Raw genomic sequence first — 25,393 nt, forward strand, 5'->3', positions numbered from 1 at the left:
GAAATTAACATGACCGGGATATCATACCCAGTAAAGGTAAAAGACATTGATCGCTTCGAGGTGTTGAATCCCACAATAAGCATCAATGTCTACGGCTATGAAGAAGATAACGATCGCGTGTACCCGGTGCGTGTTACCGAAAACCGCGATCGTACCCACTGCATACACCTATTGCTGCTTGCAGGGGAGACGAGAGATAAATTTCACTACTGCCTTATAAATACCAAACCAGGTAAAAATGGGCTATCTCGTCTCCTTTCAGGTCTTACAAAACATGGCGGTAGCAGCCAATATTGCCCTTACTGTTTGCACCGTTTCAGTTCATCAGACCCACATGTCGCTACACAAAACCTAAACCAACATTTGATCGAGTGTAAGCGACACGGTGCACAAAGGATAAGAGTTCCCGATCCCGCTAAAGAAAAGGAATGCGTGATGAAGTTTAGGGACTACTCGTCCACACTACGCGTTCCGTATACGGTGTATGCAGACTTTGAATCATTTGTACATCCGATGGACACTGCCACCCCTAAACCCAACACTAGTTTTACCGATAAGGTAGCCCATCATCTTCCGTCCGGTTACGCCTATGTAATCGTCGACGAGGAAGGGGAGATTTGTGAAGGTCCTGTAGTCTACCGAGCGAGAACTGATGGTGAAAATATCGTTGAAAAGATGCTGGATGAATTGCTCGGTCACGCCGATAGATTGCACCAAATTATGATCACCGAAAAACCGATGGTGATGACTCCCGAAGACACTGAAACATTTCAAAGGGCTACCGAGTGTTTTCTTTGTCATTGTGAGTTGACCGATGACCGTGTACGTCATCACTCGCATACCACAGGACGGTTTCTCGGTGCATGTCATAACGAGTGCAATTTAAATTGTAAGCGCACCGAGCATATCCCAGTATTTTTTCATAACCTCCGCGGTTACGATAGCCATCATATAGTTCAAGCTTTGGGAAAATATAAGGACGATGTAAAAATAAACTGTATCGCCAACACGTCCGAGCGATTACAGTCACTGTCCGTCGGTCCGTTGAGGTTCTTGGACTCTTTACAATTTCTTTCGTCATCGCTCGAAAAACTTGTGGAAAATCTAGTAAAAGATTGTCAGGACAAAGACACCGTATTTAAACGTCTCACAAACTGTTACCCGCTACCCGAGAAAAGAGATTGTTTAATCCGTAAAGGCGTTTACCCGTACGAGTACATGACCCATATAAACAAGTTTTTCGAAACCCAACTTCCACCGCAGATGGCATTTTACAGTACGCTAAGAAGAGAGAACATAACGGACGATGATTACGTCCACGCTCAACACGTGTGGGAAACGTTTGACTGCAATACGTTAGGCGATTACCACGATCTTTATCTTCTTAGCGACGTATTATTGTTGGCAGACGTCTTTGAAAATTTCCGAAGTACGTCTATGCAATATTACGGTTTGGACCCCTGTCACTTTTACTCCACCCCTCATTTCACGTGGAATGCCATGTTAAAATTTACCCAACAAAAATTGGAACTGTTGACCGACATAGATATGCATCTGTTTGTCGAAAAAGGTACACGAGGCGGTGTAGCCATGATTTCAACCAGACACGCCAAGGCGAACAATCCAAACATTCCAGATCAGTATGACCCATCCGAACCCACATCCTGGGTTCAATATTACGATTGCAACAACCTTTACGGAACAGCCATGGTTGAGCCCTTACCACACGCTAAATTTAGGTGGTTGAGTACTGAAGAGATTGACAATCTCGATATTAACAGCGTTGACGATCGTGGTGAAAAGGGCTACATCTTGGAAGTGGATCTTGAGTATCCACAAGAATTGCACGATCGTCACAAGGATTACCCTCTCGCACCAGAACGGTTAGTACCAACCGATGATATGTTGTCCCCCTATTTGAAGGACATAAAGAGATGTCCCGTAAAGAAATTAATGACAACATTGTACGACAAACAAAAATACGTTTTACATTACAGAAACCTAAAGTTGTATACTCGACTAGGACTGAAAATGAAAAACGTTCACAGAGTTCTGGAATTCTCCCAGTCGCCTTGGTTGAAACCGTACATCGACTTCAATACTGAAAAGCGTGCACAAGCACGAAACAGTTTTGAAAAGGACTTTTTTAAGTTGATGAACAACGCGGTGTACGGCAAGTCTTTGGAAAACGTACGAAACAGAATAGACTTCCAACTGGTTACTAACGAACGTAAATTGGATAAGGTGATTGCAAAACCGAGAGTTAAAGCTTGGTACATCTATAACAAGGATGTCGTTGGGGTAAGTCTGAAGAAAACGGAGATATTTCTCAATCGTCCGATCTACATTGGATTTACCGTATTGGACATTAGCAAAATGATCATGTACGAATTCCACTATGACTACATGGTAGAAAAGTATGGTCATAATATAAATCTTCTAATGACCGATACGGACAGTCTGATGTATCATATCGTGACCGATAACGTTTACGACGATATTCTTCACGATATCGATCGGTTCGATACTTCAGATTATCCTCGCGATCACGCATGTTTCAGTAATACCAATAAGAAACGACTTGGTAAATTCAAAGACGAAATGAATGGAAAAGCTATTCGTGAATTTGTCGGACTTCGTGCTAAGATGTATAGCATTCTCGAATTCGACAAGAAAGAGAAGAATGTAGCAAAGGGTATTCCTAGAGTATCCATTGCAAAGGATCTTAGACACGATCTGTACAAAAAAAGTCTTTTTAATGATTCCGTTACGTATACAAGCGCGTACGGAATCATAAGCACTTTGCACAATATATTTTCCATTAACAAGTCAAAGAAATCGCTTTCACCTTACGACGATAAACGTTACATATTAGAAAACAAAATTGACACTATTCCTTACGGTCATTATAGCATAAAAAAAAGAAAAGTACCCGCCAATGACAACACTTCCCGAAAGAGACCGAGAATCGAAAACGATGTCCTCATAGCCCATGGTCATGACTACATACAAAGAAGCCAGAGAACCGAAGACCACATAGACCACGATCATAACTATTTTTAATATTATTTTATCATGCGGATATATATTGCCTTTCTTTTTTTTTAAGTGAAAAAAATTATATGTAAAAAAAATAGGACAAAGTATATATATCTAATTACATAAATCACTTTTTTCAAAAAAATTTAAAATATGAAATAAAGTATATATCTAATAATATAAATGACTTTTTTTTCTTTTAAGTGAAAAAAAATTATTTGTAAAAAAATATGACAAATTATGTATCTAATTATATAAATCACTTTTTTTTTCAAAAAAATTTAATGTAAAAAATATGAAATAAAGTATATATCTAATAATATAAATGACTTTTTTTTTATTTTAAGTGAAAAGAAATTATTTGTAAAAAAAAATATGACAAATTATATAAATCACCTTTTCCCAAAAAAAAAAAAATTTAATGTAAAAAAATTATAATTACTTACATCAATTACTGCCGTCGTCTCCCTCTCTAATCCGATGGTATCCACACATATCCCGTCGACAGACGGGACAATTCCTGCTATATCTCGCTAATTTCCTCACACAGTCTTCACAGTATCGATGACCGCAACCCGACAACTCAACAGTAACCGATTCTGTTAAACAGATCGGACATCTGTCGGTTGTCGGGTTACCATCATCGCCCTCGTCCGACTGGCTTGGATTAGCGTTGACGACCTGTTGTAGAACTCTACTTACAGTTCTACAATAAGGTCGACGGGGTCTCGAATTAACATCCACGTCTGTGACCTCCGGCCGACGACACACCCGAACACGCCGACGTTGACATTGTTGTGCACGACGAACACGATGACTTATGCTACTACTACTCTGACCACTATCACCATCGATAATCTCATGTATTATCTGAAGTTCATTGTCTGGTAATGGCGATTGTGGTGGTTGATGGTCATTGCTGATGTTGTCGTCGTTGGTGGCCGGAGTGAAATCTGTTGTGGACCCATCGGATTCTGCCTCTTCCTCTGGATGGTTCGATGGTGATGACGGTGGAGGCGGTCCATCAAAACGAGCGGCTAATAGCATTGCCCGTCTTCTTGCCCTCAATATAGCGTTTGACAAATCAGTCGCCGCGTGTTCGATCTCCGAGTGGTCATATACATTTCTTACTATTCGGTCTTTAATGACAAGCAGATCTTGAAATGCGCTCATCAACTCATCAATCTCGTGCTGTACCGTATAATAACTCATTGTGAACACACTCTCAATATGTAATGATGACATGTAAAATGTTGAAGTCAGAATGATACTTATATATATACAAAAAGAAATATTAAGTAAACTGCAATCTTATCAATTTTAGTTTATGTACTGTTTTTAATTGCAGTGTCAGCGATAACAAGTACGCGGTTACCAATTAATTTTATACAAAAAAAAGAAATAATAAGTAAACTGCAATCTTATCAATTTAGTTTATGTACTGTTTTTAATTTTATTAAAATACAATTTTAACTGCAGTGTAAGCGATAACAACTATGCGGTTTTGATAAAACTTCTTATAACAAATAAATATAATTATTAAATAAATTAAATTTTATTTAACTTATCAGCGGAAGTTGCATTCAGATAAAAAAAATAATTGGAAAATAAAATAAATTGCATACGATAATTTAATCGCGGTTATAAAGTCAACTCTTTGTATAAATTTTATTTTCGGAACTTGCATTCAGATAAAAAATAATTGGAAAATAAAACAAGATAATTTTTTAAGAGATAAAAAATATTATTTGAAACTTTATTCATTCTTGCGTTAACACTCAATCATAATGGATCGTTCTTTTTATGATAGAGTCCATACATTTTATAGGGTTACTAGAAACGGTAACAAAAAGATTTATACGCCGTTATGGCCACATATGGACAATCCGTTTCTTTCCCCCCTGATCCTAGCTATGCATGGATTCAGGTACGAAGGTATCGACGATCTGGTCAGATGTGACTATTGTCGTATACGTTTGTTTAAATGGGAAGAGACAGACAATCCGTATGTGGAACATATACAGCGTATGCCATCTTGTCCGTTTTTTCGGTAACCGTTTAAAATGTAAAACGACACTTTATGCAAAACGGTCCTTTTCAGGACCACCCTAAACCCCCCGAATCGATCACACATTAAATCTTTAACCAATCTGAACATATGTGCAGATCGATTAATGATTTATCATTGTTATCGATACGGCCGGTGCCAAGGCCGGGATATAAGAGTGGTGAGGCGGGTAAAAAAAAAAAAAAAGAAATAAAGATCCTTTTTTGTTCTTCCTATTCCTATCCAAACATACACACACGAAATACAGTCAGTACAACAATGAACGTCAAGGCGTCAATAGCTAAAGAGCTCCATCGACAGGCGCGTCGAAACTACCCCACAAGACGCGTTGAACTTAAAGGTATTTCAGACCTATATCAAGCTGACCTTGTTGAGATGATACCGTATGCTAAATCGAACAAAGGTTACCGTTACATACTGACGATGATAAATTGTTTTTCTAAACTAGCATTTGCCGTACCGGTTAAAACCAAAACCGGTACGGAGATCGCTAAAGCCCTCAAACCCATATTGGATAAACACAAGATGCGACATTTTCAAACCGATTTGGGTAAAGAGTTCTACAATCCGACGGTTAAACGACTATTACAGTCGTACAATATAAATCACTATTCCACACATTCGGATAAAAAAGCGTCGATAGTCGAACGGTTTAATCGAACACTGAAAACGATGATGTGGAGAAAGTTTACCGAACAAGGAACCTACAAGTGGTTAGAATTACTACCGAAACTTATTGCAAAATACAACAACACTAGTCATCGTACTATCGGAATGAAACCGAAAGATGTAAATAAGCGAAACCAAGCCGCTGTTTTACAGCGGTTAAATACGGTACTCTATCGAAAACCTACTTTACCGAAATACAATGTCGGTGATCGAGTGCGTATAAGCAAATTTAAAAAGACATTCGCCAAAGGCTATCTACCGAATTGGACGAATGAAATATTTATCGTACATAAGGTACATGATAATACGCGTCCGTGTACTTACACGTTGATCGATGTTCACGGTGAGGTGGTGAGCGGTAAATTTTACGCTGAAGAGCTCACTAAAACTAACGTTACAAATAATGTGTATTTGGTCGAGAAAGTCTTACGAAGAAAAGGCGATAGGCTATTTGTAAAGTGGCAAGGGTTCGATGGAAAACACAACAGTTGGATACATAAGGCGGATTTGGTGTAGTGAATCGATCAGTCATAAACATGAAGTTGGAACGTCAACAGGTCGGTAATATTACGCTAGAAAACTTCGACGATTATACAGGTGCCGGGTGTGGAGAGGGGAAAAGGTCTCGTCATGGACCTCTTCTACCGAATACAATCAGATGTATTATCTGCGGACCGTCTAATTGCGGAAAAACAAATGTCCTATTCAACTTGCTGTTCTCACCGGACGGTTTACGATTCAGAAATATTTACGTGTTTTCTAAATCGCTGTACCAACCGAAATATAAGTTTCTAGAACAAGTCATGACTGGTGTCCCGGAGATCGGCTTTTTTGCATACTCAGAAAACGATCATGTGATGGCACCCGGCGAAGCGGAACCGAACTCGATAATGATTTTCGACGATGTAGCTTGCGAAAAGCAACATAATATTCGCAAGTACTTTGCGATGGGGCGACACAACAACATCGATAGCTTTTATTTGACTCAGACATATTCAAGTGCCGGGAAGCACCTTGTACGAGACAACGCAAATCTCCTTCTTATATTCAAACAAGACGATCTCAACTTACGTCACATATATCAAGATCACGTAAATACCGATATGAAGTTCGATCAGTTTAAAAGTCTGTGTGGTGTTGCATGGAGAAAACCTCATGGATTTTTGGTTGTGGATAAGGAGAGCGATATCGATGCTGGACGATATAGAGTAGGCTTCGATGTTTTTGTAAAAGAGATCAGTTGATAGTCGGTAACAATGGCAAGCATACACACCTATGAGGACGGAACACCGTACGCTAACGCCATACGTTTTAGACAAAAACCGCAAAACAACTTGTGTTCCAAATATTTTAGCGACCGTCAGAAGTTTTGCGGTAACTACGTGTGTCGTAAAGTGAACTACTGTGAAAATAAAGACCGACGATGCTGGCGACATGTAAAAAGAATGAATCGTGACTATCCGTTGGTCGTTCTGTTGATGATTACTAGCGAAGGTAAGATTTTCAATAAGCGTATATGGTTAAAATTTTTAGAAGAATGTGACAAATACGAGATGCCAATCGAACTGGTGATATACGATAAAAACATGTTCAACACCACAATTCGACACGGATGGAACTTTATTTCAAGATTTAGACCCTCTCCACTCGTATACAAAAAACCTTTATTGGAACTTCGAAACCGACATGCATCTATGGACTACACAAACGTTTACATGCACATGTTGGAATACGGTAGTCGTCTAGAAGGAGCGAGATGCTGTATAGTGATCACGGAACGAACTATTCCGATCAGGTCGCCAAAAACGTTGTACCGCTTAGCGTTATCATACGGTAGAAAATGTTTTGTGGACACGGCTTACGGAGTACAATTTACCGACGACGTACCGGAAACATTACCGATAAGACGAGGAGGATTACCGTTCGACATCGTGAACAACAGGGCGCAGGCGCTCTTTTCCGGTGAATTTCTAAACGAAGCGATACCTACTTTGCGACTATACGCCAATGTGTTCGGATTGAGGTACAACGAACGACGCGAACTGTTTGAAGTCCAAAACGAAGATCTGTTGCGAAAATGGTGCGAATATGCAGGAGCGAAACCAGACGAATTTTGGCTGTTCAATAGCTATCTGTTGCATTTACATTCGGAAGGTGATCGTCATCCGATCAGACGACTTTCCACACGGTACCTGACAAAGGTCCCACAACGCGATCACTCAACAGTTGTGGATATCCCAATGTGGGTTGGAAATGTAAAGAGAGCTGTTGTCTTTAAAGACACAAGCACGAAACTCATGATACCGTCTATCGATCAGGGTGTAACGCAATATTACCGCGAATTGTGCAATACCATTCGTCGTCCGACAAGAATGAATGTTTCGTTAATCGATATTATACGCTTTTTACGCAGAACCAAAAAACATGCAGTGTTCTTTAGATCGGTGGAACTAGGATGGTGATGTGTCGACTGGTTTCCGATCATTCGTAACCACGATGTCGAACAAGAACGAGGTCGATATGTCATCGTCGTCGACGTCTGCGAAGTTGGTAATGGAAATCGATAGAATACGAGATTCGATTAAACGAAAACATCGCGCTATTACGCAAGGAATAACAGAATCGGAACAAGTTATTGAAAAACAATTTAAACCTATTGTCGAACCGCTCCGAGAACTTAATCAATCGTTTAAACAAAAGTCCGATGTTAAAAAAGAACAAGAAGGGAATGCAAATGGAGTGGTTGAAAAAAAGGAGGAGGTGGTGGAAGAGACACCGACGGTTATGAGAAGACTCTTTAAAACACCGACGTCGGAAAAACAATTCGTGAAACCTGTAGACCCGTCGACGCCGAAAACGATGGGTTTTCGTGCAAAACATTTCTTGAACCTTACCGTAACAGATAAAGGTAAAAAAATAGACAACGTCTACGGAGTTAAAAACATTGACGATCAATGGATGATCGGAACAAAACCACTCCAGTTCAAAGGAAATAAAATAGTTATCGACAACAAGACGTATAGCGGTTCCAAAGGTTTATATGAATTGATTTTTTTGAATGAGCCTGTAGATTACACAAACAAAGATTTAAATAACTATAAGAAAATATTAGAAACTACTGAGGCGCATAAAAGTCAAAACACCGGTCGCATAATTTCCAGTCGGTCGTTAAAGTACAAGAATATTATCAAAAGACTGTTTCCTCGTACACATCTTTCGTCGGAAAGTGGTCATGACGACGAAGAAAGTCCAATAACCGGATCGGGTCTGTTGATGAGAGCGAAGAAAACGGTTAGACCGGATTACGTTTACTGGGACGATCCGAACGAACTGTGCGATAGACTGCGACTTTTATTGGCTTCGAAACGTGCGGGTCATACCGGTCATAATAACGAAATAGTCTCGATCGTAGAAGAACTACAAGAAGGCGGATACATAAAGGAGGGTAGTACAGGGAACTTTTTATTTTAAACAGTCTGAAGATGAGTATCGACAAGTTCGGTCGTTCACGGGTTGGAAGCGCAACCACCCAACCACCACCAACTCGGATTGTCGAAACGTTTGACAAAACCGCCGATGGAGATTTCGATATCAAGAAAAGACGTTTGTGCAACGTTGGACCGCCTGTTGAAGATGATGATGGTGCAACAATCGGTCACGTTAAGAAAATGTTCGTAAAGCAAAGCGAGTTGAATAATAAATACTTACCCACGGTTTCACCGATGGACGACAACGCACTCTCCTTTTCAAAGAGGCGATTGTGCGATATCGCCGATCCAATTGTAAAAACAGACGCCGTAACTGTCGACTATTTACGGAAAAACCTTTTCGGTAAAAATGAGACAATTAACGCGAGAGGTTGCGTTATCGCAAATGCTGGTGCACCAATTAATAGCACGGATCTCACTACAAAGTCGTACGTAGACAAAGTGACAAATGGGATTTTTACGAGTAAAGACGGCGTTGTGGATATCCAAAAAAGTGTTATAACAAACGCCAAGGCACCTGTTGAGTTGACTGACCTCGTGACTAAAGGATATGTCGATCTAATGAAGGGTCAATTGAAGAGAAAGATGGTTGAAGAGTTCGTAATGCATAGCGACCTAAATCATGTATTCTTAGCGAAGTGTTTTAAAGATGATGACAACGCAATTAATTATCAACATAAGCGATTATGTAGAGTCGGTGATCCTGTCGAAAAGACGGACGTCGCAACAAAGTCCTACGTAGACGATATGGAATTACATATTCAAAAATTGCTTACTGCTACTAAGGGATATATCGATGACACACTATTTAGGTTCTACAAATTTCTATTAAAAATTAACGACAAGGCTAACAGAAACTTAAATCAACAAACGCTTATGCGTATATTAACCGCTGACAATCATCACCAAAGCGATTCTGCAAACACAGATCTAAATAGTAAAGATACAAAGGAGAACGAGGATGTGACAAAAAATATGGTACGTCCACCAATCACTGATAAGGCATTGAAAAATGAGGATGTTTCTGCAAACACAGTTCTAAGTAGTAAAGATACAATGGAGAATGAGGATGTGACAAAAGATATGGTGCGTCCACCGATCACTGATAAGACATTGAAGAATGAGGATGTGACATTGAAGAATGACGATGTTAATGAAAATATGATACGTCCCCCGGTCTCGGATGATGTGAATAAAAATATGGTACGATTGCCGAACACGGATCCAATGTAAGATGGTGCAATGTAGTTAACAAGCTCATTGTCAGTCCGACATGGCAAGAGTGAGGAGGTCAAAACGTTCTTCTCCTGTTCGAAAGGGTAAGGTGAGAAGATCTAAACGAATAGCCAGTCTTAAACGAGGCGGTGGACTGTTAACATCTCTAACAGCAGGAGCTGCAGGAGCGTTGGGATCTTATATTGGCGATAAAGCATTAAAAGGCGTCAAAAAGGTTGTGGGTAAGGTTGTAAATAAAGGGATCGATTTACTACCGATAGAGTTACATATTCCGGGATATCAGTACTGCGGACCGGGAACGAATTTAAAAAAACGATTAAAGAGAGGCGATCCCGGTGTAAACAAGTTGGACGCCGCTTGTAAAGAACACGATATCGCATACGCAACGTACAGCGATAACGAAAGAAGAGCGGTAGCAGATCGTAAATTAGCCGATAGCGCTTGGGAAAGAGTTAAAGCTAAGGATTCAAGTATCGCGGAAAAAGCTACGGCATTGGCGGTTACAAACGCGATGAAATTAAAAGCAAAGTTCGGCGGTGGAAGAGTACGAAGACGAAGAAGACGATCAAAAAGGAATAATATAAAACGCCTTGTCGAAATGATGAAACAAAAAGCGGGCGCTGCAGGGCAGGGATTATACCTTAAGCCCTACCCTTTGACCGGTTCGGGGATGGGCGGTAAAAAAAAACGTCGTCACCGTCGTCGTCGTCGTCGTTGTCTCCAATAAAGGGAATACCAGTGCGACCGCTATCGAACATAGAACTAATGTGGTACGCGAGAAGACTAAATATAGCAGATTTTAGAGGAGTCTTCATGTTGGACGCATTACCCACACAACCGAAGACTAACGAAACTGCGATTGTTAATCTTGACCGCAGTACCGGTCATGGAACACACTGGGTATGTTATAGAAAACGTGGACGGATGGTGGACTATTTCGATAGTTTCGGTAATTTGCGTCCACCTAACGAATTGATGCGTTATTTTCCACTCGATTCGATTATAAATTTCAATTATAACGTCAGACAGAATATAAACACGGTTATCTGCGGTCATTTATGTCTTGAATTTCTCAGTCGTGATTCGTCAGTCTACAGGTAAACATGTTCTGCATAAGTGGAAATACGTCGTTCTTACACGCTACATTCTTTCCGTCATTGGATTTGTCTGATGGCGAATGGGAATTGGCGTTGATAAACTTAACCACATACAACTCGATTCCAAATGTCGAAGAGGGAATCAACAACACATTTACTGTCGAACCAAAGAGACCACAAAGACCGATTAAGTTGACACTGGCGACAGGATCGTATGAAGTGGATGATATCGCTAAACACTTGAGCGATGAACTGAAAGACAAAAGCAAAATAGATTTACTTATGCGTCCGAATAACAATACGTTAAAATGCGAACTTAAATGCAGTGCTGCGATCGATCTGACCTCTAAGGATAGTATGGCACCGCTGTTGGGGTTCGAGAGAATTAAACTGGCGGCGAATATATGGCACGAGTCATCGAAGCCAGTCGCCATTAACAACGTGAACACCGTACGGGTCGAATGCAACCTTATACGAGGCTCTTATACGAACGGATCAGAGGGACACGTGTTGCACGAATTCACGCTAAGCGTACCGCCTGGTTTCAAAATAATCGAATCGCCGAAGAATATAATCTATCTACCGGTGAATACGAAGAGCTTAGGCGAGATCGCCATAAAGTTTACCGATCAAGACGGAAAACCGATAAACTTTCGCGGTGAAACCGTTACGGTGAGATTGCATTTACAAAGGAAAACGAAGTAAAACGAAAGCCGATAAATGGGGTTAATATACAATAGCGCTGGTACTAGTAGCGAAACGTCACGCAAACCGATCAGTCTACGTGCAAACACCAAAGCGTTAACATCGCGTAACGTGTTGTTTCTTCGAAAACTTGGTTTTACAGTTTTGGTGAATCGTAATGGCAGCGATAGGAGCGAATATGTTGGACGTCGGTGAAAGTGTTTCGTTCGACAACACGATCACACAGTACGAATATCATACCCATCTACCGTACGCTTCGTCGACTTACAACAACAACGATGAAATCCGGATTCCGATACACCAACAAGATGTGTACACGTTACCGCATAAAAGCTATTTAATGGTCGAAGGTGCGTTAACTACTAAAGCAGGCGATAAAAAGGCAACGGAATCGACTTTAACAAACAACGCGATACCGTTTCTCTTCGAGGAGATACGATACGAGATAAACGGCGCGGAAATGTGTCGCGTACAAAAGTTAGGAATAACGACAACGATAAAGAATATTCTTTCCTTGCGTAAAAGCGAAGAAAATATTTTGGAAAACTTCGGGTGGAAGTTCAAAGCTACGGATAAGTTCGATTTAGATGAAACCACTGGAAGATTTTGTTTCTACGTTCCGCTGCGTATGCTGATGGGTTTCGCCGAAGATTACAAACACATAATATTGAACGTCAAACAAGAATTGGTCTTGCTTAGATCTTCCAGCGATGTGAACGCATTAGTGTCTTCCAAAGAGGCACCTGATTCCAAGTTGAAAGTGACTAAGATAGCGTGGAAAATTCCGTATGTTCACGTTGCCGATACGATGCGATTGCAATTGTTGAAGGTCGTAGAACGAGATAGACCGTTAGCGATTGCTTTTCGTACATGGCAGATCCACGAATATCCGGCTCTACCACAAACAAACATACATTCATGGACGGTAAAAACATGTGCGCAAACGGAGAAACCGAGATACGTGATATTCGGTTTACAGACGGACAGAAAGGATAAAGCTACAAAATCATTGACGCTCTTCGATATGTGCGAGTTGGTAAACGTTCGTCTGTATTTGAATTCGCAGTACTATCCGTACGACAATCTACAGGGAGATGTGAATATGATGTATGAAATGTTCGCCAGCTTTCGGTCCGCCTATTATAACAAACCGGAGGACGAATGTCCCGCTTACAGTTTGGCGGATTTCAAGGCCAGTGTACCGTTAATTGTTATCGACTGTTCCCGTCAGAACGAATCGCTTAAAACGGGAACAGTAGATGTACGTATCGATTTCGATACCAAAAACAATATACCAGCCAATACGACTGCCTACTGTCTCATTATACATGATAGCATCGTCACATACACTCCGCTCACTGGAATAGTGAAAAAACTTATGTAATGCGGGAGGTATTTGAGATCGATCAATTAGGTGGTGGACGGGAAGAGGAACGTAAAAAGCAAATATTGTCAACGTGGCGACAGTTTACGAAATGGCTGATAACATTTAGTGTATTTAAAACGGGTATTGCAGTTGGAATAATCGTAACACTGTTACTGGGCGACTTTTCGCATGAATCTTGTACAACGATGAAACCGATACGGTGTAGAGTGACTTTTTCTGCACAATCGCCGGTTAACATACCGTTAGTATGGTGTAATTCATCGTCTGTGGAGGTTTTGTCCATTTTTTACAACGCTACAGTATCACCATCATCTTCAAAAAACGTGCCTGCTGGCGTAGTTAGCAACAACACTACATCGTCACCTTCAGAAAAAGCAATAGTGTTACCAAAGGTAAACATCGACAAAACCGCATTGAAGAGGAAAACCATAGTGAATGTAAAATCATCATTACCTTCAGCGAAGACAACAGTGTTACCAAAGGTAAACGCTACCAATATCTCATTACCTAACATAACGTTACATGCACATGATGATGCTGACTATGATGGTCCTCTAAACGAGGAAGAAGAAGAACAGGTGGAGGGGGTAACCCCCACCACTTCTACTTTGAAAGTATAAAAAGGCTTAATCCGACTGCGTACACAAATCAGTAGTTGTTGAGCATCCGTCATGGAAGGAAGTGGTGTTTATTCGCCAGACGACGTTCAATCGTTTCTATTCATGAACGATTCTTTGCATAACATCGATCGCCATCCTGAAGTTACGAAACCGACTGAGAAGGAGGTTAAATCGAAACCAACGAAGATCCGCAAAAGGAGAAATCCGCGTAAAAAATCTTATGATAAACCTTCTTCAGTTGAACACACGATCACAAAGACCAAGACCGATAAGAAGCAGAAGAAGAAGAAGGACAAAAAGAAGGCGGATAAGGGGAACGAAGGGATATCCCCCACCAACATTGTGATTTCATAGACATCGTCGGTGGTTACATATCGCCATCCTCATACACGGATGAGCGATCGTCATGGAAGGAGTTATCGAGTATCACGGCTTTCTCGGCAAACGAGGTGAGTTTATAGTTAAAGAACTTGCTGTTGTCGGTGATGGAAACTATATGATTCTTCACTTTCGATCACCGTACCCAAAGTCTGAGTTGACATCTAAATACAAACGGATGGCCGGATGGTTGGAGAGGAATTTTCACAAAATCGATTGGAATTACGGCGAAGTCGTTTACAACGACGATATCATGAAGGCGTTATGTTCGCAGTTTGCCACAATACACACCAAAGGGCTGGAGAAAGTGGAATTTTTGCGACGGTTTCATAACGATGTTCGTCAGATACCGGACGGCGCACCGAAACCGAATTCAAATTATATCGTAAATTGTCCGTACCACACGCACAAGGAGAGTGGAAAATGTGCGTTACAAACCGGTTGTTTCTACATGGAGTGGTTGAAGATGTGTAAAAAGCCGTTGGATCTGGTGAGAGAAGCCGATCGATTGCGATCGTTTGCGAACACAAACGCGGAAAACAAAGAGGAATTGGCAAAAAACGGTTATTACTATTCCTTCAACGAATTGTGTGTAAAATGTTGTTGGTGTAACGAAAGGATGGATGTGCATCACCACTCAACTCGTTGTCAAAACTGCATCAAGGAAAACGTACCGCTTTCGTTTGAACATGTTGTTCCACGTCGAGTACCGCTGTAGAGCTCATTCTGCTGCAAGATGTTGATGAATCAACATCTTTGGTTAGAGATCTCAATTATAGTTATTGCCTTCCATCTTGGTTTTATGCCTGGAATATTATTTATGCTTGCACTGAATCACTTGCAAACATTTACAAAAAAAAAAAAAAATAAAAAAAAATAAAAAAAATATAAAAAAAGATTCGAGTGTTTTACAGTAGGCCTATTGGGGAGAGATTTCACTCATGTAAAAAAAAAAAAAAAATCTCAACGCGCCACGGTTGCTACCTCGTGGGTGGTGTGGAAACGTAACCGTTTTTTTAAATTTAAAATAACAAGCGGGAAATAACAGGAAGTACAGTCCATAACAGTCGCACTGATAAGGTATATATATTTGTCGCTCTGCTCACTACATCATTCATTTCACAACACAGCTGCACATCAGACGAACATGGGTGAGAGAACATCGACATCATTCGAAGTTGCTAAAGCAAGAGTGGTTTCCAGTATTAGAAACTTGGTGCGCAGTATCTCAAGTGTGAAGGGTGCAGATGTACTGTTTTTAGAATCGCTTAGTGAGGTATTAAGAAATGTGAAATGTGCAGTAGAACGAGGTGTTATACGAGATGAAGATTTGACCAGTACACTGCGATGTAAAATATGTCTGATTGCACGTGTAGGAGCAACGATACTACCGTGCGGTCACACATTCTGCATAGATTGTGTACGCTATTTAATACAACACAACCTTCCATGTGGGATGTGTAGACAAGCGGTGACTGGCTATATAAAAATCTATTTCAATTAGTCACCTCTCCGTCTTTCCCAAACTGTCCTTTTCAGGACAACAACAACAACAACACATTACACAAACAACACAAAATTACACGCGTAGACAAAACAAAAAACACTTTAAACCCCCATACAATAAATTGTAACTAATTATTGTTTTTTAATTTAGAAAAAACTATATTTATTTACATTTATTGAATGTAGTGGTTCCAAGGCCCGTGACACGATATGATATTGGATTTATCCACTATCAATTGTGTTACAAATGGTGAGGAGAGTGTTTTATAGTAAACCTATTGCATTTTTTCTCCATAAAAGTCCTTCCGATGTGTAATTCCATCCGCAGTTTAGCGATGGACGTTGACATAGCCGCATCGGTGTGGACGATTAGATTTTTTCCGAATCGCCGCGTAAGAACGTTGCGTCATCTTATGAAACTTACAATTGCTGCGTTTCCTCACGCAACAAGAATTACCGCAGACATACACCGTTTCAATACGATTAGAGTGGTTTTCAATTACGACGCCACTTACGCTGAACTTCACGACGGTTTACAAGAATATTTAGACAGTTTAAAAATAGATACTGTAGACGGCTTGTGTAGACATTATATTAATTATAGTGACGACTCGATATAGTAGCGATGAAAACGTTTAGCGATTCGGTAAACGAATTGAGGTTTATTGCATCGTATATTTGCAAATATTGTTTTATGATGCTTACCACCTACTACGATGTTAATGATGAAATACATGCTTTCGATTGTAAGAAATTCGACTATTGCGGTCGTGGTCTACCAGAATACTTATGTTCGTGCGAACTGATTATTGAAAACGTGAAAAAAATGCACGCTATGGTACGTGCAAATAAATACGAAGTGTTATGGGAAAGTCCGTTCGCCTGTACAGTTATCGATAGTAACGAAATCTATCGGTTGTTTTTCAAAATTGTCGTGGAAATAGGGGGTAAGAAGGTAAATCACAATTGCAATTGCCATTCGAGTTTGAGCACTGCGAATGTTAAGATGGACGCCGTAGCATTTATTAACGTTTTCAACGATGAATATTGTTTTCTAAAGAAGATGCCGTTCAGGAGGTTGACCGATCTTGATATCGGTGTGAGCTACGTACTGTTGGAAATGAGAAAAATATTTACTCAATACGGCGAACTCCGTATTTGCGTAATATTGTACGACAGCGAATCGGATGAACCGGAAAGCTTTCAAACCTTATTACCAAAGACGTATACAAACAGATTTACCGACGATGAATTGAACGTTGTAAAAAATCATTCGATGAAATTAACTTATTATGGAAAGAAAAAACTCGCCAACGGTGACGTTGACGAGTTCAACGAGGATGTAAAAATAAGTTTGTAAAATTTTGCACGAGTGTTTGTAGGCCTATTGGGGAGAGATATCACTCGCATAAAAAAAATCTCAACGCGCTGCAGTTGCTACCTCTTGGGTGGTGTGGAAACGCAACTCGAACAAATTTATTTTTTTTGTGGTGGTGGTAAAGGTTTTTAAGAGACTTATAAAATTTCTCTCATCCTCTCACAACGCGAATGTACCTTTACTCGAGAGGCTTTAAATCAATTAAATTCTTAAATGTACATAATTATAATTTTGTGTAACAGTCTTTTTTGCTTTATTCTTTTTTTTCTTTATAGGTCTTCGGTATTGATTATTATTATTGTTTGTTAAAGTTTGTAAATACTGAAAAATCTCACCAATATTTGGATCGATATTTTCTTTATTATCGCACTCTATGTCGTACAATATAAATTGCTCGTCGGTAACAAGATCCATTGTGAATAGCGTTCAGTGAACGTGATAAAAGTAATTTTTATATGATACGACTGAACGCAAGTTATAGATAAGAAATTAAAATAAATACGATTCGTGGAATTATTTATCGTGTCGATAAGAACAAAAAAAAATAATTGGCTTGTGGTATGGAAAGAAAAAAATTATTATCGCGTTGATAAGGAAAAAAATAATTGGCTCAACCGGATGTGGGTAGTAGATAAGAAATTAAAAATAGATACAATTCGTGGAATTATTTATCGTGACGATAAGAATAAAAAATTATTTATCGCTTCGATAAGAAAAAATAATTGGCTCGACCGGATGTGGTTAGTAGATAAGAAATTAAAATAAATGCAATTCGTGGAATTATTTATCGCTTTGATAAAAAAATTAAAATTAATATTATTCGTCGATTCTTGGAATACCGAATGCGGATGTTGATAAGCAGATTTGTGGGTATAAAAAGCCATTCGTAACCGTCCTAGTCTCATTCTAGAGCTAACGTTTGAAGAAATAACAACATTATAATGACTGACGGAAGAAACAATTTTATTCACAATTTGAATAAGCGTCTTGTTGCAACCAACCTAGAGACGAAGAGCGTTGGTGATCTTACGATTGGGAAACCGTACGAGGTTGTATGGTTAAGAAAGATTGCAACGCGGTATGGCAAAAGTATCGTGTGTCGTTTACGCGATGGTGAGGAAACCATGTTCAATGTATATTTGCCGAGAAGGTTTGCGGAAACGTTAAAAGAGGACGAATTTGAGACAATAACTGAAATGAAGCTGAAACTCGTCTTCAAAGGACGCATCGGAAAAGCCTTCGATGTGGTATTCGAGTAATACCAGGTAGCTATTCAAACTGTCCTTTTCAGGACAACAACACATTAAACAAACAACACAAAATTACACATACATACACAAAACAAAAAACACTTTAAACCCCCATCAATAAATTTGTAACTAATTATTGTTTTTTTAAACAAAAAAAACGATAATTTTTTACATTTATTGAATGTAGTGGTTCCAAGGCCCGCGACATGATGTGGTAATAGATTTATCTACTATCGGATTATGTTGCAAATGGTGAGGAGAGTGTTTAAACAAAAACGATCTTAGTTCTTTGTTTTTAAAATTTCTCACGAGGGGCGTCTTAGTCGTCTGCTAACGACAATAAATTTATTCCTACTTCTGCATTTGGTGTGAACGGTTGAACATCGGGAAAATGAATATTTTATTGTGTGTACAGATTTTGTGTTACATTATAACTACTGTAGAGTGTCACCATTCGTTATTCTACGAAACGTATATGCAAACGTTAGCTTTTCGGTGTAAAGTACCGCAACAAAGATCCGTACCGGTAATGAGTCTTTCGAAAGATTTAAATTCTCAAAGATTTATTTTCAGACCGGTTTATGTTGTTCTACATCGTTGTGATATAGGTTCGGGTTGTTGTCAGAGTCCTGAATTCGTATGCCAACCAGATGTTGATGGTATCGAAAAGGTGATAGTCGAAATTAACATAACAGAACAGTTTATTAATAACACTTTGAAAATGTATCATAGAAAAATTGTAGCTTCAAATCATACAAAATGCACTTGCCAGGATATCACCATACCTATCAGATGAATTTTTTTCGAATTGTGGAGGGGAGGTTGTGACATTCTGATTCGTTGATAGCAGGGTGTGGTAGTTGTGGTGGTGGGGAGGAGCTTATAAATACAGTGTAACTGAGTGAAGCAGTTTATTCGTTGAGAAACGTTCGAGTTATAAACATGATTCAGTTTAGTGAAGAAGATGTACGCGTGCGCGTCGGTGACCAACAACTGACGACTATGTGTTTTAAATTAAAACACAGTTACGTATATATTGTCGATTTATCTGAACATCATTTTGATAAAAACGGTGATAACTTGACCATAAGAGTGGTTTTCAATGATGATGATTTCGGATATGGACGAAAATATTATTGCGAATTTGAATGCGGTGAACAAGCTATCGCACTTATTCACAGCAAAGAAGTACTGTTTTCTGGATTCTACGGTGACGACGGTAATGTAAAGGCGTTCAAATTAAATCGTTCGTCGAATATGAATTTGAATGCGTCCGTGTTAAAAAATCTCAATACGTCGCATCGAAAAAATAACGTACTCGCTGTAAACGTGTATGCCGCAAACGAAAGAAGAAGAGTAACAGCTAATGTAGCGACGGACGGAGGACTTTTCTTCAGAGGTCGTGATGAGGTAGATTGTTTCGCCGATGGTTGTGATGATGATGATACCCAACCGCTGTTGGTGGCGTACGACACAAATGAAAATTCAGAATTCGATTACGTTAAAACCAATCGATATATGAAAGGACGTCACATCGCTTCTCTTTATTTTATTTTATACAAGAATACGAAACGCAAAGAAGAGGATAAAGAAAACCGTCAACGAATATTTTAATTTCTACGATGTTTAAATAAGTCCTTTTAAGGACTACAACACATTACACAATCAACACAAAATTACACACATACACAAAACAAAAAACACTTTAAACCCCCATACAATAAATCGTAACTAACTATTGTTTTTTTAAAAAAAAAAACGATATTTATTTACGTTTACTGTATGCAATGGTTCCAAGGCCCGTGACATGATATGATATTGGATTTATCCACTATCAATTGTGTTACAAATGGTGAGGAGAGTGTTTTACACATTTTTTAAGTATTTTCAAAATAGTAGAAAGTGGTGCGATAGACATATGCTTGCAATATTACGTTTATGTATGCGAAACATTATTTCTTTACTTCTTTACAAGAGCGTGATGTTATGAACAACAAATGCAAGTAATGAGTAATGATAAACTTACACAAGAAGGTAGGTTTCGCATACATAAATTAGAGAGTTATCTTGGGATTTTTTTTTGTTTTCACATAGATGTGCTTTCTTGTATAAGTTTATCATTACTCATTACTTGCATTTGTTGTTCATAACATCCCGGTCTTGTAAAGAAGTATCATGAAGACGTTTCTTAAGATATATATAGTCGAGTGTTTTTTAGGCCTACTGGGGAGAGATATCACTCTAAAAAAAATCTCAACGCACCGCGGTTGCTACCTCTGGGGTGGTGTGGAAATGCAACAACACTCTAAACCCCCATACAGTAATGTAAAGGTGAGGAGAGTGTTCCAACACATAAATTCATTTCATAACTTTTTTTTTTTTTTTTACAGATCCAGACGCAACCGGATTTAACCGGTTACAACAACTCAAGTCACTTTTGTATTAGTGACCCGATAATAATAATAAAAAAAAAAAATTTCTTTATCGCTTCCGCTCTTATTAGAGACGACGTTCGAGTTCGCACGTACGCACTAACGGCTAGTGCGCATGCGCCGATTCGAATTCCAACGCTGCGATTGGTCAATCGGACAACTTCAGACCACGTCGGTCCCACAATTCTTCAGTCGAGCGCCGCATCTCGCACGGTAAACACGTCTGCGTCGCTCCGCTGACGCACGCACGCAAACACACGCGCAGCAGACACCGCCGCCACCGCCTCCCGGTGCACGATCCACGACGAGAACCTCTCTCCGTCGCGGTAACGCCTCCCGACGCCATCGCCTGGACGACCAGGATCATCCTCGAGGTACGTCTATATTCACTTGTGTGTATATGTATGTGTGTGCGCGTGTGTGTGTGTGTGTTGCAGCAGACATCGCCGCCACCGCCTCCCGGTGCACGATCCACGACGAGAACCTCTCTCCGTCGCGGTAACGCCTCCCGACGCCATCGCCTGGACGACCAGGATCATCCTCGAGGTACGTCTATATTCACTTGTGTGTATATATATGTATGTGTGTGCGCGTGTGTATGTGTGCATGTGTGTTTGTGTGTGTGTACAGACTGATGTTACGTTAAAATTCACAGCTTACGTAGAACATTTTTCACTCATTACATCAGGGAGTCACCGCAGCCGATTGGTTTAAGGCGTCAGTCGGTCGCGTCCCGTCATGACCGGGTTCGAATCCTCTAGCCGACAGATTTTTTTTCACTTTAAATATTATTCATTTATTTAATTCAAATCGACCGCCAAACAACAGTGATACCAACCTTTGAAATATTTCTTCAATATATAAACATGTCAACAAAAAATAAATCAAGTTGGTAACACTGACTCACATCGACATAAAATAAATCAAGTTGGCAACACTGACGGGGTACCGGCGCCAATGACGTCACAATCCAAGATGGCTGACCACCGCCATCTTGAATTAGTGACGTCAGAAGTGACGTTTCCAAGATGGCGGACGGTCGCCATCTTGGAATCCAAGATGGCGGACAGCCGCCATCTTGGAATGACGTCACTGTTTGGCGCCGTACCACCATTTCCGTACTACTTATGTTCAACTTCCTACTTTTAATTGTGGATATTTTTGGCAGCTAGAAATAAAAAAAAAAAAACAATTTGGATTTGAAATGTGGTGTTAAAGTAGAATTTTGACAATTAAACCGGTTGATAAGAATAGAAAATAAGATACTTTAAGGTGAACAATGTAAAGGGAAAAGTCTAGTGTATAAGAGAATCCTATAAAAAGAAGCTTGATTGACCATATATTTAGGCATCCATGGTTAAATAAATTTTATGGTAGAATAAAAATATATAATGAACATAAAAATTATACTATATGAATCGGACAACTAATAATGAAGGATAAACACAGGAGGTATATATCGAGCTAAAAACTTACAAGTAATGGAAAGGAATGGAAAAATGCATCATACGAATCAAATAGTTAGTAATGAAAGCATTAAGTTTAATATAGTGTGGAGATACATCATAGCAAAAATTTAATTAAGAATTAATCGACTTATAATTTATTGTCGTTAAATGAGAGATAATTGTACTCTTTAGAGAATAAAGTATTTTATTGTTGAAAGAGAAATGTTTTATGTGCTGTTTACAATTAATAAATAATTATCTGCTAGGAATAAGAGTACTACAGTTAATATTAATAGTAATAACAGTTAATCATTTAAAGTACATTTAATGCATTATCTTATAACTGGAAAATAACTTCTTAAAAGCATAATACAAGTAGAAGCACCATAAAATTACTAACTTTAAATTAAATTAAAACAATGTAAACCTTTAAATAAAAGATAAGTTGGTCTACATTATATTGAAACGGAAATGTTGAATTAAACGTTATATCAATTAATTCTTAAATATTATAGTCCTTTAAAATAATTTAAGAATACTTTACCCTAATTTTAATTTTAATAACAGAGTTATTTATAACATTCTGTTAAATTATGTTCAATTTTCTTTGAAATTACTTTAAAAATAATAATGCATTTTAATTATTAACTAATTTTTAAACTTTATTTTAGATACAATTTTCTTCACTAAGAGACAGAAATACTTCTAGTAAGTATAATAGCCTAATACCAGTAATTACCAGTATGATTAAACAATGTTTAAAATTCCAAGATGTTCTTATTTGTTCCGTTGGAATCATCTGTTTAAGTAGAGTTCAATAGTAACGATTTTAAATCGAAATAAAATAACATAATCTTGTGATAAACGTAAATTTGAAAATATTCTAGAAATTAAAAGGCAGCTCAAAAAATTCATTATATGAATTAAAAAGCGATTGCAGAAAGGCTTTGAAGGACAGCAAAAAGAGAAAGGCTGCTGGACATGGTGGAATTACAGTAGAGTTATTAAACTAAACATATGCTTCTAGTAACATGAAGCAGTGAAATTTACATTTATTAAATATGTGCTGGGTAAGGAAGATCACCCCAGATGATTGGAAAGTGAACCCACCGAGTTGGTCTAGTGGTGAACGCGTCTTCCCAAATCAGACTTGGAAGTTGAGAGTTCTATGGTTCAAGTCCTAGTAAAGTCAGTTATTTTTATACGGATTTGAATAATAGATCGTGGATACCGGTGTTCTTAGGTGGCTGGGTTTCAATTAACCCCACATCTCAGGAATGGTCGAACTGAGACTGCACAAGACTACACTTCATTTACAGTTATACATATCATCCTCATTCATCCTCTGTAGTATTACCTGAACGGTAATTACATTAGGTTTTACATTAGAACAGTATTAAACAGAAAAAAGAAAGAAGATATTGGAAAGTGGTAACCATTGTACCCATCTTTAAAAAAGAGGAAGAAGCGAATTCAAAACCTATATAGGAATACGCCTGTTACTATCCGGATGCAAAATATGCTCACGAATTGTAGCACAAAGACTTAAAAATATACTAGCAATGAATCGAAGAGAGGAACAAGCTGATTTAAGAAAGGGTAGAAACTGTACAGATTGTGCAGAGTGTTTCCAAAACGGTGCGCTGGCTATATTTTTTCGAATTCTACTTGTAAAACTAAACAAAAAATATCCTTAGGGAAAATGGCAATTTCTCCTTCGTTCTCATCCTTTCAGCCATTTTGCTAGTTTTATGTAAAACTTTATATCTCAAGTTAACCGAATAGAGAAGTCAGATTAATATTTGGTAAGCGTCTTGGAAATAAAGTTTTTAAATTAGCAAAAATCAGCACTTAAATACTTTCACAAATTACAAATTGGCGGCCATGTTTATTTTTCAATCCTTTATATCTCGATGTATTTATATTTTTTTAAATTATTTGGTCTATTATTGTGAGAAAAATATTATTAATTTGATACTAATTTGCAATACTAGAATTAACCATAAATAAAAACAATATTTAATCTAATTGAACGTAAAGTGAAGGACATGAAAACATACACAAAATTACATCATCAATTTTCTACCATAACTCGGCTATTTGTAAACCGATTTAAAAAAATAAACTGTCATTTTATTCAAAATAAAAGACTTAATATTTTAGCAAAGCATACATTTTCATAAAACTAATATTTATCGGCTTTCTGTGGTAAAGATATCATCAGATCAAAAATCACACACAGCAGAGAAATCAAAGAACAAGTGTCACAGGTAAATTATTTAGGATGAATTATTTAGTTTCAGTCTGGGGTGAATCAAATATTCCAAATAAAATTGAGAAATTTAATTACTATAATGGTAAATAAGAGTTTTAAGAAATAAGGTTCAAAAAGAAACTCTACTAAAGTTCTATAAATCTATAAATGGCATCAGTGTCACAGCATTTCTCTATGGAACAGAAAACTAGTGTCATACAAAACAAATGGAATAAAAGAATTTAGGCCGCAGAAATGAGATTTTTAAGAAATATTGCAGGGTACCACTTGTCGAATAAGAAGCGGAATACTGACATCAAGAATGAATTACATATCTAATGCCTTAATGAGTAAATCAAAATGTGCATACTGAATTGGACAAACCATGTTGAGAGAATGGAAGAAGAAGCCTTCCCATTTTTTTTTTTTTTAATTCCG

General features: G+C 38.5%; 2 protein-coding genes across 7 annotated transcripts in view; one reads left to right on the forward strand and one right to left on the reverse strand.

The window, feature by feature from the left end:
• The window catches only part of Oct-TyrR (Octopamine-Tyramine receptor), a 1,169,363-nt gene that overhangs the window by 437,297 nt on the left and 706,673 nt on the right, over nucleotides 1-25,393 (reverse strand). The gene's annotated exons all lie outside the window — the stretch shown is intronic.
• Nucleotides 10,329-11,405, forward strand: LOC142325855 (uncharacterized). The gene has a single exon (XM_075367878.1). The coding sequence runs from the start codon at nucleotides 10,538-10,540 to the stop codon at nucleotides 11,225-11,227; it is 690 nt and encodes a 229-aa protein (XP_075223993.1). The 5' UTR covers nucleotides 10,329-10,537; the 3' UTR covers nucleotides 11,228-11,405.

This window comes from Lycorma delicatula, chromosome 5, assembly GCF_047948215.1.
Source record: "Lycorma delicatula isolate Av1 chromosome 5, ASM4794821v1, whole genome shotgun sequence".
Lineage (NCBI taxonomy): Eukaryota > Metazoa > Arthropoda > Insecta > Hemiptera > Fulgoridae > Lycorma > Lycorma delicatula.